We start from the raw sequence: 16,331 nt of genomic DNA on the forward strand, positions 1-16,331 counted from the left end.
ACGTCACTCACATCTGCCTACACACACACGGAGTTTATATTACACCACACTCACATGTGCATACAGACAGATCCACACACTCCAGCACTAACACACGTAGACATCATAGTCAGATATTGTGCTTTCAACCCACACGGGGACACACACAACATACACTGTGCTCGTATACACACAGACACACCCACACACGCCCCTCCCTACTTATTACATACACAACATACACACGTGCTCCACATTTATATACACACACCATACTTACATATATACACACACACACCAGCCAGCATACGCGGCAGACGTGCACACTGCAAATGAACCAAATAAATAAGTACACACGCGATGCAAGTGTGAGCACACGCACACACACACACCTCAAAGACACATGTGTAAAGTTCAAACAATGCAATTACATACGCATGAACAGGAAAACACAACACACCAACCTGAATGCATAACATAACACATCTATACGTCACAAGTCCATGCTTTCACAACACAAGTATACAAAAGCATGTTAATAATAGTAATAATAAGGCACATATGCAAATCACACAAACATGCATGCGCAACACATGTATGGACCACACAAACATGCACACACAATACATGAGCACACCACACACAACACAACACAACACACGCACACAACCTCTGGGAACAGCCTTTTCTGCCGGCTGATTCAGTAGGTCCAGTGAAGCAAAGCTGCCTCTGCCCCTTTAATTCCAGCCACACCTTTGCTGGTTAAACAGGTTTGAGATCCAGGGGGGCAAAGGGAAGAAGCTTCAGAAACATTCACAACCCGGGACAGCCATCCGCAAAACTGCTCCACTTTCCAAGTAAGCAGCCCAGCAGGGAAACAGATCTCTGCTTTACTTTATTAATTTTCTCTTGCAGTCTGGTCGAGTGGAGGGGTTGTTCGGAAGATGGGTGCAGGACGGAGTTTTGTAGCTTGCCTGCGTGTGTGTGTGTGTGTGTGTGTGTGTGTGTGTGTGAGAGAGAGAGAGAGAGAGAGAGAGAGGGACAGACTGACAGACAGACTCTGGAGACCTGGCTCTGCCACTGGGATGTAGTGTGACCCTGGGCAACTCATGTCACCACTCTGTGCCTCGGTTTCCCCATCTGCAAAGTGGGGACAGTGCTACTGCCCTCTTTTGTAAAGTGTTTCAAGACTTCTGGATGAAATGTGCTATGTAAGAGCTAGGGATTATTATTGGGTGTGCAGGATACACGTCAATACTTTATTTGTAACTTCTTTGATCCCAATCCCTCTCCCCTCCACCACTAACACTTGGGCAACCACTTAATGAGGGCCTCACAAGTTGCTTTTAATCCCCCACCCTATATTAAGCCCCACATGGGCACACTCCTACATCTCTTTAAAATCAACAGGGCCAGATGGTTTTAGTGGAGAGAAACTGACAGACACCAGCTAGGAATCTGTCCCCTCCTCCTCCCCGGGATCCCTCATGGGTGCAGTGAGTCTGCTAGTGGGGAGTGCAGTGTGGAGATGAATAAATTAACTATCCTAGTTGACAGATCTCAGCCAATCCAGGAGGGATTGCCAATATTCCCCATATGTGCCGCCTTTTTTTTAAGAGTGATTAACATTGCAGGGGCCTTGGGCATTCATACATCTCAGTCCTTCCTAGTCTCCACCTGTGGAACATCATAGTCTCGTCTCCTGAGGGCTGTCATACTTCAATCTCATTTCGGTTGTTGGGTGGTGGTGGTGGCCCATGAGATACAGGTCAGACTAGAAGATCTGGTGGTCCCTTCTGGTCTTCCCTTTATGACTCAGTGGTATTGTAATTGTTGGCCTGCCATATGTCGTGTATGCCTACAGTTGATAGGTGCCTCCCAGTTCTTGTCGATCGGTGTTCACGCCGCTTCCTCTGGAGAGTTTTGCGAGGTGTGCGCATCTCAACGACGCACTACGCAATTTTGCTCACCACCTGTGTAATAAATATCCCTCCAGGTAAACTGGCAGGTCCCTGCAAGGATTGACCAGCTTGATTTTCAAAGGCGAAGAGCCCCGGCAAATGGGATGGGCTCTGCCAGAACTCATCCCTCCTGAAAATCAAGCCCTGCTCTTTTCATTGCCATCCGAGGTCCTGAACCCCAAAATTTGCATCTCTATTCCCAACATTCAGGGGTCTTTTGGTTCAGCCAACGAGGGGCCAGCCCCAGCACTGTAATCCAGATCTCAATTTCAGAGATGATTTGGATCCAACATTTATGTTCAGTTGAGCGGAGGCGAGGCACAAAGTTCTGATCCAAAATCCGTGAAGTGTTTGGATTGGGTGTTTTTGAAAATTTATCCCATTATCTCTCTAGGAGTAGCCATGAAGGGTTTGTGCACACATGGAGTTATTCTGGACTAGCTATTGGGCCTTACATTCACACCCAACCTTAATCTGAATTCACTTTCAAGTATAGACAAGCTGTCAGTTCTGTTCTAGATCGAGGCATGCCCAGAGTTTATAGGAGTGTTTGGATGTACGATTTTGCTCAGGGTATATCTATTATTTAACCCTTTCCTAGAGCTCCATAGAAACCGATCCTGTGGTTTTTTTCAGCAGCTGTTTCATCCCCTGGATTTAATCATTTTAATAACAAATAGAATAGTGTTTAACTGAGCTCAGTGACACTGGTATACTTCCAGAGCAATTCCACCAACTTCAGCTGGAAGCAGCTTGACCTAGTGGGAGTCAGGACTCTTGGGCTCTCTTTTAACTTTGGAGGAAATGTGATTTGGTGGTTACAGCATGGACAGGAGGGTGACTGGGACCCAGGACTCCTGTGTTCTATTCCCAGCTCTGCCACCAATTTGCTGTGTGACCTTGGATTAATTGCCCCACTTCTCTTGGTGTCCCCAGTTTATAAAGGAGGGATGACAATGTCTTGGAAGTGTTGATTAATGGTTGGGCTTGTGAGGGGCGTTGGCCACTTGAGAAGGGTGATCTACAGGCAGTTCCTTATTGGTATCTCATTGTGTATGTTCTTTGTCCCTCCATAGGTGGAGAACAGCAATGACAGAGGACAGTAACTAGACTCTGCAGCTTTAAATAGGCGATAGAGTCTATTGCCCGTACCACCACAAAGCCAGCCTCCCTCCGGGTCTGTCCCCGGCTGGAACGTCCCCGAAGGCCCAAGATGGCAGCTGCTGACCCTGGGGCTCACACAGAGAACGTGGCGCTGGTGGAGCTGAGAAACGAGGCTCTGGAGCCCCCAGAGCAGAAGGTGGCCTGCGGCAGTGTCCAAGACAAGAAGCCAGGAGACCCTGATGCTCCTCTGCCATGGGACCAGTCCCGGCACTCTTCCGTGAGTGAGGTGGCCACGGAGCCCACCACCCCATCCCGCAAGGCATCTGAGACAGAGAAGAGGCCAAGCCCTGAGGGGAGCCGCACAGGCCCCGAGCTGGGGCCTCCTGGAGACGAGGAGGTTTTCCTCGGCTCCTCCCCTCTGCGGGAGGAGGAGGAAGAAGGGAACAGGATGCCTGAGGTGGCCATGCATGTTTTCGTCCCCATCAATCCCCACTGTATCGAGAAGGCCCCCGGGTGCCAAGGCTCGGCAGGGGGCAGCGACTGGAAGAAGAAGCAGCAGCAGCTGGAGGAGGAGGAGGCCATCGTTTGCTGTGAGAAGGAGAACGGCAACCCCGAGAAACTGGCCTTCCTGACCCACGGCCCCCTGAGCTGCCCCACGCGCTACGAAGAGCCAGCTGGCTACGACGGTGGCCAGACCAAGCCGCTTTTCAAGAGGCTACAGTGCCTCCAATGCCAGGACTGCAGCTCTGCCAACCTCAAGGCCGTGGCCTCCATGATTGGGGCCATGATCATCTTCCCCTGCTTCGTGTACGGGGCCTACGTCTTCCTGCCCTTTGACGCCCCCCTGATGCCAACCATGAGCGCCCGGCTGGTCTACACCCTTCGCTGCGGAGTGTTCGGCACCTTCCCCATCATCCTAGGTGGGTGGAGCCGGGCGATTTGTTCCTCTCTGCCCTGGGGGGTTGTTCTGGCTCTGAGAGGCAGAGTGGCTGGCTGTGGGGATGGGGACTGACTCTTCAGAAGAGCTGACCACTCACTATTCCCACTGGAGTCAGTAGGGAGCTGCAGGACGCTCAGCACCCCTGGAGAATTGGCTCATGGCCTACTCAGATCAGGAGTGACGGACAGCCATTCCCATCCAATGGCTGCTTGGTGACTGTCATGAAACAAGTTGGATGGGTCTCAGCCCAGTGTCTAGTGACCACATCCCCCAAACCACCAATGTGACCATCACTAACCAGCCCCCTGGCTAGGAAGCTCAGCTGAGAGGCCAAGAACTGACTGGGCCATGCACTCTTTCTGTGCAAGTCATCAGGCTGAACGTGAGAGGGAGGAAGGATGATGGGGATGGATCACTTGATGGATCACTTGATGATTACCTGTTCTGTTCATTCCCTCTGAAGCACCTGGCATTGGCCACTGTCGGCAGACAGGATACTGGGCTAGATGGACCTTTGGTCTGACCCAGTATGGCCGTTCTTATGATCCAGTGGTTAGGTTGCTATCTGGCAACGCAGGTTCAATTCCCTGCCCTGTTTGACCTGGGCAGGTCACTGACTCTTGCTGTGCCTCAGATTCCCATCTACACAATGGGGTAACAACACTGCCCTGCCTCACGGTGGAGGGTTGTGAAAATAAATACATCAAAGATGGCAAGGCACCCTTTGCTGGCCCGACACTAAGGCCAGGTCTACACTTAAAATTTAGGTCTAGCTACATCACCTACGTACAATTCTTTCACACCCCTGAGCAATGTAGTTACACCGACCTAACCACCAGGGTAGATGCCACTCGGTTGACAGAGGAATTCTTCTGTCAACCGAGCTCCTGCCTCTCAGAGAGGTGGATTAACTACCATGATGGAAAAACCATTGATGTCCACCTCTTCCATCGATGTCTACATTATGGAGCTACAGCGGCATGGCCGTGTCACTATCATGCCTAGAGCATACACATAGCCTCGCACTCTCCAACAGTCACTGTGCCCCCAGTCCTGGTCTCCACCCATCACTCCTTGCGTCCCCCACTCAGTTCTCTCTCTCCAATCCCACCAGGTCTGATCGTGTACGGGGTCTCCCGCCTCTGCTTCTCCTCAGTGCAGCCCTTCGGGGAGCTGCGCCGGGAGGTGGAGATCCACCGGCGCTACGTCTCCCAGTCCGTCTACCTCTTCATCCTCTACTTCTTCAACATTGCCGTGCTGGCCACCTACCTCCCTCAGGAAGCCCTGAAGCTCATCCCGTTGCTCACGGGGCTGTTTGCCATCTCACGGTAAGCTCACTCCCCTCCCGCATAGCATAAGACCCCTCCCCATGCTACGTTTAAATGGACCACGAGCTGAGAGCAATGAGTCTAAGCCCAGAGCAGAGCTAGGATCACGATGGGGAGGTGGGTTCTTTGGTCTTTCCGTTAATTTAGTGCTGAGGGAACATATCAGCATGGCTGGAGTTCGCTCCTTCATCCAGGAGACAGGAGAGCTTGGGTCCTGTCAACATTTAGCCAGGACTCAGAGATTAATACTGCTTCTCCCCCACTCATTTGGAAAGCACCAGGGGTCTTTGAAGACCACTGGAGGTCCAGCATACCGGATTTTAAATCTCATCCAAAGATGGCGCTTCCAGTAGCACAGCGCCCCCTAGTGGTGGGGGATTGGAGTCCATGCTGACTCAGAGGGGAGCGCGTCCCCTGCTGGGTCAACCCCCTGCTCCCTGCAGGATAACACCACACTGGGGAATAGGGGTCAGAACTGAGCCCTCTAGCTTCATGCTGGGGTGCTGGAGTCACCCTAACTCAGAGGGAAGAGTGTCACCGATTCCGTCACCCACCCGACTCCTTATCACCACACTGCAGCAGTCGGATCAGTACCAGGGCTTAATTTATGCCAGGGCTTGTTAGGGCTGAGCCCTGGCACCTCTGGGCTGGGCAGTTCAGAGCCCTGGCACCTCTGGGCTTGGCAGTTCAGCGCCTCGGCACCTCTGGGCTTGGCAGTTCAGCGCCTCGGCCCTCTGGGCTGGGCAGTTCAGAGCCTCGGCACCTCTGGGCTGGGCAGTTCAGCGCCTCGGCACCTCTGGGCTGGGCAGTTCAGCGCCTCGGCACCTCTGGGCTGGGCAGTTCAGAGCCTCGGCACCTCTGGGCTGGGCAGTTCAGAGCCCTGGCACCTCTGGGCTGGGCAGTTCAGAGCCTCGGCACCTCTGGGCTGGGCAGTTCAGAGCCTCGGAACCTCTGGGCTGGGCAGTTCAGAGCCTCGGCACCTCTGGGCTGGGCAGTTCAGAGCCCTGGCACCTCTTTCGTTACAAATTAAGCACTGATCCCAAGGAGAGTTTCCCTCACTGAGGCACTAGTTTCCCCTGGTGCCACGCTGGCGTCCGTACTGACGGGAAGGGAACAGCGTCTCCTAGTGAATGGGCCGCAATACTCCCTGGCTTTCCCCTAGAGGTCTTCCATCCTGCCAGCTTTGACTGTGGGCAGCTCCAGGATGGCTGCCCATGAGCGGCGCAAAGCCAAGACTCAGAGCGTTAAACCAGCAACCTGTTCCCAAATCCTACGGTGTCCACCAGCCCTGCCCTCGGGCGGAGTGCTCCTCAGGCAACCGGGTCCTGTCTCCCGACACCCCCCAACACCCGTGCCTCTTCTCTTCCCCAGGCTGCTGTACTGGCTGGCCTATGCCATGGGCCGCTCTTTCCGCGGCTTCGGCTTCGGCCTGACCTTCCTGCCCCTGCTGACCATGCTCCTGTGGAACCTCTATAGCATGTTCATCCTGGAGCCCGAGAACATGTTTGCCACTGCCACCAACGGCAAGCAGGACGCCCCGTCGGAGAAGCAGAGCCGGGCCGCGGCGCCCAAGATGAGATACTGGGGGTAAAGGACAGGACAAGGGGCTCTGGTGATTGGCAGCAGGGAGATGGGTTTGATGGCGATGAACGGAGCCCGGATGGGGGGCTCGGCCGGTGTGCCCACATTTCAGCGTGTGAGTGCCCTGATGCCCAAGGGGCTGGTTTGCAGAAGCACTGAGCAACCCCCAAGTCCAGCTCCACCTGGTGCAGGCTCTGAATCCCAAGCCTTAAGAGCTGAAATGAGTGGCCAGATACAGACCTAGCATGGGCCCCCCGTCCATGCATGAAAACCATGGGCCCAACAGCGCCTCCTACTGGAATCAATCAAGCAATTGCATTCCACCAGTAATCAGCTGGCTTCACAGGGTTAATTCTGTCCTCCCTTTAACTTGATCCAGACCTCAACTAGCTATTTATATTCAAATCATCCTTTCTTCCGACCACTATAAGGCTGGTGTTGGATAATTAGATCATGGAGTAACAGTCACCACTATGGAGCCTGGGAATAAGAAAGATACTTGCTAATAAAAGTGGACTTAATGTTTTCACTGATAAGCCTCATTAGCTGCACTGATAGAGGCGGGGAGATCAGGCTCTTAGCTCTGTCTGAGCCAGGCTAACAGACTAGGGGTATGTCTGTACGCTGCAGTGCCCCTGGTGAAGACGTTCTATGTCGATGGGAGAAAGCTCTTGGTCGGCGTAAAACTCCCCCCTCCGTGAGTGGCAGAATCTATGTAGGCAGGAAAAGCTCGGGAGGTGTGTGTGGGGGGTTAGTTCAGGGTAACCGTTGCTCAGGGGGACGGATTTTTCACACCCTGAGCGACGTCGTTATACCAACATAGGTTTGTTGTGTAGATCTGACCTCACCAGGGCAGGGCTACACTGGAAACTTCAACATGCTGGCGCGGGAACGCATTGAAGTGCGAGTGTGGTCACGCACGAGCGCTGGGCGAGAGCACTCCTGGTAATCCACCTCCTCGAGGGGATTAGCTCCCAGCGCTCGGAGCCTGTCCACATTCCCGCTTTAAAGCGCTCAGACTTGCTGTGCTCAGGGGGGAGTGATTTTTCACCCCCCTGAGCCAGCAAGTTAGAGGGCTATAAAATGTAAGCGTAGACAAGCCTTCAGAGGGTCACCGCAAAATACAAGGTGGAACAGATTATTTAGCATAACATATTTCAAGGGACCATTTAAGGTGAAGTGGCCCGTTGACACCCCTCCAGTCCTAGGGAGGAAAGGAATGGGGGGAAGAGTTATTAGTGGGTTTCAGCTTGTTCAAATAAGCCATAAATCCAGTGTCTCTATTCCGCCCATGGTTTTTATTGTCTAGCAAAGTTAACGGGCCACATCACCATGAATGGTCCCTTGAAATATGCGTTAACTATTTCTGTTCTACCTTGCATTTAGCTGTGACACTGGGTTTCCCAGACCTGAACAGCTCTGTGCAGCTGGGAAGCTGGTGTCTCTCACCAACAGAAGTTGGTTCAATACAAGATATTGCCTCGCCCACCTTGTCTCTCTAGACTGGAATAAGCAGCCAGCGCTGTGGCACTGTGATTTCACCCACTTTCCGGGGGAGACAGGACTTGCTTTGACTCATCCTTGCAAACAGGAATGTGTACAGCACCAGGGGCTCTTAGGCCAGCCTGATGTACAGTCTTCTGGATTGTGTATTGATTTTGGCAAGGTGCGGCCATCTCTGAGGCTAACAGCTGTGGCTGGGGCTATTTTCCTTTCGGTTGTGAAATGCTACAGGGCAAACAGTGGATGGAGGGCATAGGGCACATGCAGAATCAGTAAACAGCTTCCCCGGGCAAGTGGAAGAACAAGTTTCATCAGTGGGTGGATCAGGATTGATTGGTATTGGGTCACTTTATTTTACTTAACCGCGGGCTGGAGTGGGCTTTACTTAATAATGGCTTTTGCAACCATTATGCTGGGCCTATTCCCTCCTGCTAGACTTCTCCCTACCCTGGGGAATTGGGTGAACTGTTATTGTCCCTATAGTCTTCTCAGAACTCCCCTCGTGGTTTCTGAAAATGTGAATCCACCCATGGTTGGTTTGATTGAATATACATTCTTTCTTTTAACCTATACAGCGCTAGGGCCAAATTAGCCATTGGGGATGTGATGAAGTCTGCATCACTTGAAGTCTTTAAATCAGGACTGGATAGCTGAGACAGAGATACTCTAGCTCAACCAGAAGCTATGGGCTTGCTGCAGGAATCACTTGAAGACGTTTTCAGGCCTGTGTTATACAGGAGGTCAGGGAGGCAGTGTGGTCTAGTGGCCTGCACTGAGACTCAGGAGATCTGGGTCCTATTCCTGCCTCTGCCACGGGCCTGTTGGGTGATCTTGGGCCTGTTGCTTCCCTGCTCTGTGCCTCATTTTCCCCATCTGTAAAATGGGGATCATGATCCTGACCTCTTTTGTAAAGTATTTTGAGATTGAGTGATGTACAGGGCCATAGAAAAGCTCGGGATTATTATTAATATAGTTCTGGCCTTAAACGTCTTTGACTGAAATTCTGGCACCCCCCAGGCAGCCAGGCCTTCATTAGCCATCACCTTCCTCCCAAAAAAATCATTTGCAGAGAGCAGCACAGAGGTGGGGCGTAAGGAAAAGAAGGCATGGACTACATAGTTTTGCAGCGCGTGGCCCCCGGCCAAGCAAAGCATCTCTGTACAGTCCCTTGTGCTGGCTGTCCTTGCTTCTGTCAGGAGTGATGTACCCTGGGGGCTGTGACAGGGACTGTTGCCAGCTTGGCAACAGGGCATTTGGGGGGTTCAATTCTACTTTTTACCTTCCAGCTTTACCCTTCACATCATGCAAAGTTTATTGTTTCTAAATAGATTGTTTTAATCTGATGGCTGTTGTGTTGTTTTGGGGGGAGAGTTACGGGTTTTTTGTTTGGTTTGTGGTTTTTTGGCCTTGGTAACCGCTTTTGCTAAATACAGTGCAAGGTGTAAAACAGCTCCATGTCCGAGTACTCTGTGTTCGGTACTGATTTTATCATCTTTGTGTGCAATATGCATGAATAAAACCTTTCCCATGGGTTTCCCATCCCTCCTTGTTTTCCCCTTTAGGCTAGTTATAGCTTAGCAAAGTATGTTACCTAAGATTTTCAAGAATGCCTACTGATTTTGGCTGTCCACCTTGAAACACCATAAAGGGGTTGTGTTCACAGTGCATACACCGAGAAGTTATATAGAAACATAAAGTACTCTTGCTGAAAGGTTGCAACGTAACACTACTTTATAGCTTAGAATTCAGAATAACAACACACAAAAACAGAGAGAGACAAAGCAGGCTGCTCCTTAAGGCAGCGAGGAACAGCTCACCCCACCTTACTTTAAGCTGGTTCTTTACCAGCTCCTCTGCTCAAACACTTCTCTCAAGACCCCTCTAGCCTGCAAGCAAACCCAGGAAAACCCTTTCACTTAAAGTGATAGTTTGTAATTTCAGCATTGTTTTTGATACACCACAAAAGGGGCCTAATTTTCTGAGGGTAGATGCTCAGCACCAGTCTTAAAAAACAAACAGAATGCTTTGGTGGTTTTTGGTAAGAGATGAGGTTGGGTCAAAATTCTTATCTGAATGGATGTTGGAGGCATGGATTGGGGAAGTAAGTGGATGGGTCTTGGAAGAGTGAATTGGAGAAGCTGGATGGAAATCAGAGAAGCAGAGGGAGTGGTTGTATTTGGGGCCAGAGAGGAGGGGTGAAGTGAATCCGAAGAGTTTTGAAAGCCAGGAAATCTCATTCTAAACTGAAGCAAGAGATGGACAGGAAACCAAGGCAGATCAATGGAGGATGGTGATGAAATAGCCCAACTTCCTGCAGTGACAGAGCATGCCAGTCGCAGCACGACGAAGCAGGGATGGAAGGCTATTAAAGACGGATTGCAATAAGTGAGATGAGAAGTGATTATGTCACGAATGAGACTTTTGGCAGAGGCTGGGTTGAGGCAGGTCTGGATTCTGGTAACATTCCAAAGGCCAGAGGCAGCAGAGGGAGCGTGGGAAGAGGCCAGAAGCATAAGCTTGGAGGTGAATTCCCAGTACCTCTGGAGCTGAAGGAGATAAGGAAGGTAACAATGGAATCAGAGATCTAGGACAAAGTGGAGTTGCATCTGTGGAGAATGCAATAGCCAGACCATGTCTGGTGAGGGAGACAAGTGTTATTCTTTGGGGGCAGGGACCGGCCTTTGGTTCAGTTTGTACAGAGCACCATGGGCTCTTGCTCCATGATGGGTCCTGAGGTGCTACTGCAATACAAATAATAACACCAGGAGAAGTTTGGGTGGAGAATCCTCCTACGAGGTGACCCTGCATTTTCCAAATCTGAAAGGCAGCCCAGATATGGAAAACACCTGTTCGGACCCAGCTAGTCCATCCCCCAACCCAGTGTAGTACATCCACCAGTCTTGAGCGTCCCACGCAATGCTCCCCCAGTGCCCTTTGGAGACCAGTCCACACCCTAAGAGGCCTCACCATGGAGATGTTTTTCCTCATCAGAGGAGTAGGAGTCAGACAATGAGGGTTCACTTCCCGGTTCTGCCGACTGCTATAGCCTTCCTGTGTGACCTTGGTAAGTCACTTCCCCACTGTAGACCTCAGTTTCCCAAGCCTTTGTCTTGTCTATTTAGGCTGTGGGTTTTTTGAGGAAGGGGCTCCCTTTCACTAGGTGTACGTACAGTCCCCAGCACAATGCAGCCACGATTTCCGTTGTGAACCTTCAGCACTACTATAACATACAAAATAATGACAACCACTTCCTTTTCTTAACTCCTTTTTCCCCCTGTTTACACCCTCTTGGATCCCCCTAACCCACCTCCATCCTCCCTGTTTACCCTCTTCACACCCTTGCCAGTAGTTCTCCCATCTCCCGCGGTTACAAGCTTAGACAAGGAATAATTCTGAGCGAGCCCAAACAACTGCAAAATTCCGGCTGAACTGGCCGGGGCCTGTTTTTGACACAGTGACTCTTGATCTGTGATGCAGCTCAGCTTTTGTTCCTGTAACTGGTTAGATCTGGGTGAGCCAAGCAACGCGGAAGAAACTCTGTCTGTGTCTGTGTGTGTGCGTATGCACAAGGGCCCTGGGCTGGAGCTTGTGTCTCTTTGCTGGCGGGGCAAGTAATTATGGGGAAATTCCTATTTTTATACCTTTGGTTGGGTGTGTCAAGAGGATTGTACGGATCACTCAGGGTTCCTCATCCCTTTTTTCCTGGAACTCCTGCCATTCCTGTCTACCTTCAGTACTTCGGTGGCCCACATCCCTGGAATATCTGAGCACCTCGCCATCGTCAGTGTAGTTATCCTCACAACACTGGGCAGTGCTACTGCCCTCATGTTATAGATGGGGAAACTGAGGCATGGAGCGATTATGTGACTCGCCCAAGGTTCTCGAGCAGGAAGTCAGTGGCAGACCCGAGCTCTCTCAACTCCCAGACCCGCATCTTAACCACCAGCCCCTCCTTCCTCATCACAGCCTCTACCCCGAGGGCTATTTCCCAACATGTCTCTTATTCACCCATCAGGCCCTAGCGCCAGCCTGGGCGAGAGCTAGACAATAAGGTAGGTGCTGGGGGAGCAAGAGGGGAACTGTCCCTCCTTTGGCTGGTGTTAAAGGTACCATCAGCTTAATACCACGCGGGAGGTTGGCGGTGGTTGTCTATTTATGCCGCACTGCAGGTGATGATGGTGCTTTCCAGGCACATGAGAAAGCAGGGGCTCAGATTCTGATCTCGGGGCTCGTGTACACTTGAAACACGACCCTGGCGCTGCTGCAGCACGTACCTACCCTGCGCCAACAGGAAGGGTTCCTGCGTCCCCCTAGCGTGGTCGACGTGGGGACACGTGCCACCTTCACTGTGGGCGTGGCTACACGTGTGAGTTACAGCGCATTAAAGGAGCCCTGGGCGCACTAGCTCAGCCCCGTCCACACTGGCAAGGCACGTAGAGCGCTCTGACTCCGCGGCTGGAAATCCCCTTCCTGTTTGCTCAGCCAGGCGTGGAGTGCTCTAAGCGAATCTTTCCAAGTGGCCATGCCGCCACGTGCCAGGTGAGCCCCAGGATGGAGCAATGGCGAGGTGCTGGACCTCATCAGTGTTTGCGGGGAGGAAGCTGCCCAGTCCCAGCTGCGCTCCGGCCGCAGGAATTATGATACCTTCGGGCAGATATCAAGGGACATGCTGGAAAGGGGCCATGACCGGGACGCACTGCAGGGTAGGGTTAAAGTGAAGGAGCTGTGGAATGCCTACCGCAAAGCCTGTGAGGCAAACCGCTGCTCCGGTGTTGCCCCCGCGACCTGCCGTTTCTACAAAGAGCTGGATGCGATACTTGGGGGCGACCCTACCTCCACTCCGAGTACCACCCTGGACACTTCAGAGCCCAGTGCAACAAGGCAGGAGGAGGAGGAGGAGGAGCAAAGCAGGAGCGAGGGTGCTGAGGCGGAAGAAGACACCCCAGAATCCCTAGATTCATGCAGACCGGAGCTGTTCTCAAGCCAGGAGGAAGGTAGCCAGTCGTGGTGGCCAGTGCTTGGGGAAGGACAAACACCAGAGGAGGTTCCCGGTAAGCGGCTTTTATTTTGGGAAGGAAGTTACTCGGTGCGGGCTCTTGGGGCGAGAAGGGTTAGGGCCGCATGCCTGCCTAGATGCGGAATAGGGCATTGAGGTGCTCTCTCACATCGCGGCAATCGGCCTGTGGTCTCCTCAAAGGTCTCATCGAGAACTTGGGCAATACACTTGCGCAGGTTTCTCGGGAGAACCGCTGTGTTCCTTGTCCCAGTCAGGCTAACATGTCCGCGCCACTGTGCCAGGAGGGGCGGGGGGGACCATTGCTGCACACAGGCAAGCTGCATGTGGGCCAGGGCAGAAGCCGCATTGCAGTAGAAGATCCTCCCTTGCTTCCCTGGTCACCCTCAGCAGCGAGATCTCTTCCAGGACGAACTCCTGTGGAAAATGGGGGGACAGTGTTCAGTGTAGGGGCCCCCTGCTGCTGTTGGCTCTCCCCAAGGCGCAGAGGACAGTACAGCCATGAAAGATTCAGTCCTCCTTGACCCTTTGCTTATTCACCATTTTGGGGCTCCCGTGGGTTTATCTGCGCTCACCTTGGGACGGGCAAATTATGCTATTGTGTAGACTGTGCTTGCTCTTAAGTACGGGGGAATCATTGCTCTGTCTGGTGTGAACAATGCTGCCTCTGTGAAGTGTTGCATTTTGCCTTTACAGATGCAACCTTGAGCTCTCAGCCGCCCGTGTTATCACCAGCCGAAAGACTCCAAAGAACCAGAAAGAGGCCACGTAGAAGCAAGGAAGACATGTTGCATGAAGTAATGCAGCATGCCAGTAATGAAAATCGAAAAGCGCAGGAGTGGCGGGACCGGGAAAGGAGGATCCGCCAGCAGAAGGAGGAGCGCCGGCGCAAAAGCGCGGAGCTCCGGCAGCAAAGCCCGGAGCGGCTGACAAGCATCATGGCGCGCCAAGCGGACTCGATCCAGGCGCTCGTAGCCATGCAGGCAGAGCACTACCGTGCCCAACCTCCCCCGCCCCCGCAGCCCTTGTCCCAAAACTCTTTCCCTTGTGCCCCCATGTCACCTCCAACGTCCAACTTCCGGGTTCTTACCACCACCAGCTGCCTCCAACACCTGGAGCTTCACCATCCAGCCCTGAAAACTACGACCCTTACCCACTGCACTCAACCCCCACCACCATGCAGTAGAGCCATCCTGAAGTGCAGCACTCCTTGCACACCACTCCAGACAGGAAGGCTGAGTATGATAACATACGCATAACCTGTGATTGTACCGTTCCCCACCCCACCCCACGCCCTTGCCCTTTGTGTTTCCCAAGCAGTTGTGTTTCTTTTCAATAAATGGATTTTCTTTTCAACAAATGGATTTTTTGGCTTTGAAAACATTCTTTATTGCATAAAGTAAAAGATACCTTAGCCCAGGAAAGAAACAGGCACTGCAAGTCAGCACAGCAAACACAGATTCCTACTAACATTGGAACCACTGCACTTCACTCCCATGCAGGGCACCAGATATTACTGGTGGCTTTCAGCTGCAAATTGCTCCCTCAAGGCATCCCTAATCCTTGCATCCCTAATCCTTGCAGCCCCGCCCTGGGCCCCTCTCATAGCCCTGCTCTCTGGCTGTTCAAATTCAGCCTCCAGGTGTTGAACCTCTGAGTTCCATGCCTGAGTGAATCATTCACCCTTCCCTTCACAAATGTTATGGAGGGTACAGCATGCAGATATAACTGCGAGGATGCTGTCATCGGCCAGGTCCAGCTTCCCATAGAGAGAGCACCAGCGGCCCTTTAAACGGCCAAAAGCACACTCCGCAGTCATTCTGCACCGCCTCAGCCTGTTGTTGAACCCCTCCTTGCTGCTATCAAGGCTCTCTGTGTAGGGTTTCATGCGCCACGGCATTAAAGGGGAAGCGGGGTCTCCAAGGATCACAATGGGCATTTCAACTTCCCCTACAGTGATCTTCTGGCCCAGGAAAAAAGTCCCGGCTTGCAGCTTCCTGAACAGGTCAGTGTTCCGAAAGATGCGTGCGTCATGCACCTTTCCGGGCCAGCCTGCGTTAATGTCAATGAAATGCCTGCAGTGATCCACAGGCACCTGGAGAACCATAGAGAAATACCCCTTCCGATTAACATACTCAGAGGCTAGGTGGGCTGCTGCCAGAATTGGAATATGCGTGCTATCTATCGCCCCTCTGCAGTTAGGGAAACCATTTGTGCAAAGCCATCCACGATGTCATGCACGTTACCCAGAATCATGGTTCTTCTGAGCAGAATGCAATTAATGGCCCTGCAAACTTGCATCAACACGATTCCAACAGTCGACTTTCCCACTCCAAACTGGTTAGCGACCAATCGGTAGCTGTATGGAGTTGCCAGCTTCTAGATTGCAATAGCCACCCGCTTCTCCACCGTCAGGGCAGCTCTCAATCTCGTGTCCTTGCGCCGCAGGGTGGGGGCTAGCTCCTCACAGTCCCACGAAAGTGGCTTTTCTCATCTGAAAGTTCTGCAGCCACTGCTCGTCATCCCAGACTTGCCTGACGATGTGATCCCACCGCTCAGTGCTTGTTTCCGAGCCCAAAAGCAGCGTTCCACGGTGGTGAGCATGTCCGTGAATGCCCCAAGCAAACTCGTGTCGCATGCGTTACTCGAGTCGATATCATCGTCGGAGCCCTCACTGTCACTTTGGATCATAAGGGATAACTCGACGGCCAAACGTGACGTGCCGGCGAGACTCGTCAGCATACTCCCCAGCAGTTCGGGCTCCATTCCCGCAGACTGAAAGGGAAGACAGAGCGCGCAGTGCAAAAACCGTTGAAAGATGGCACCAAATGTGGACTGAAGCACAGGGATTGCTGGGATGCGAACTGATGCATCATGGGGCGTTGGGATAGGACCCAGAATGCCCCCTGCCCCCTTCCCAC

General features: G+C 52.4%; 1 protein-coding gene across 1 annotated transcript; it reads left to right on the forward strand.

Moving 5' to 3' along the window:
- The first annotated feature begins 725 nt into the window (after positions 1 to 725).
- Positions 726 to 9,845, forward strand: TMEM79 (transmembrane protein 79). Its single transcript, XM_084614038.1, has 4 exons — positions 726 to 836; positions 3,017 to 3,964; positions 5,099 to 5,312; positions 6,684 to 9,845. The coding sequence occupies exons 2-4, from the start codon at positions 3,154 to 3,156 to the stop codon at positions 6,901 to 6,903; spliced, it is 1,245 nt and encodes a 414-aa protein (XP_084470164.1). The 5' UTR covers positions 726 to 836; positions 3,017 to 3,153; the 3' UTR covers positions 6,904 to 9,845.
- The last annotated feature ends 6,486 nt before the right edge of the window (positions 9,846 to 16,331 follow it).

This window comes from Lepidochelys olivacea, assembly GCF_965140295.1.
Source record: "Lepidochelys olivacea isolate rLepOli2 genome assembly, chromosome: 24".
Lineage (NCBI taxonomy): Eukaryota > Metazoa > Chordata > Testudines > Cheloniidae > Lepidochelys > Lepidochelys olivacea.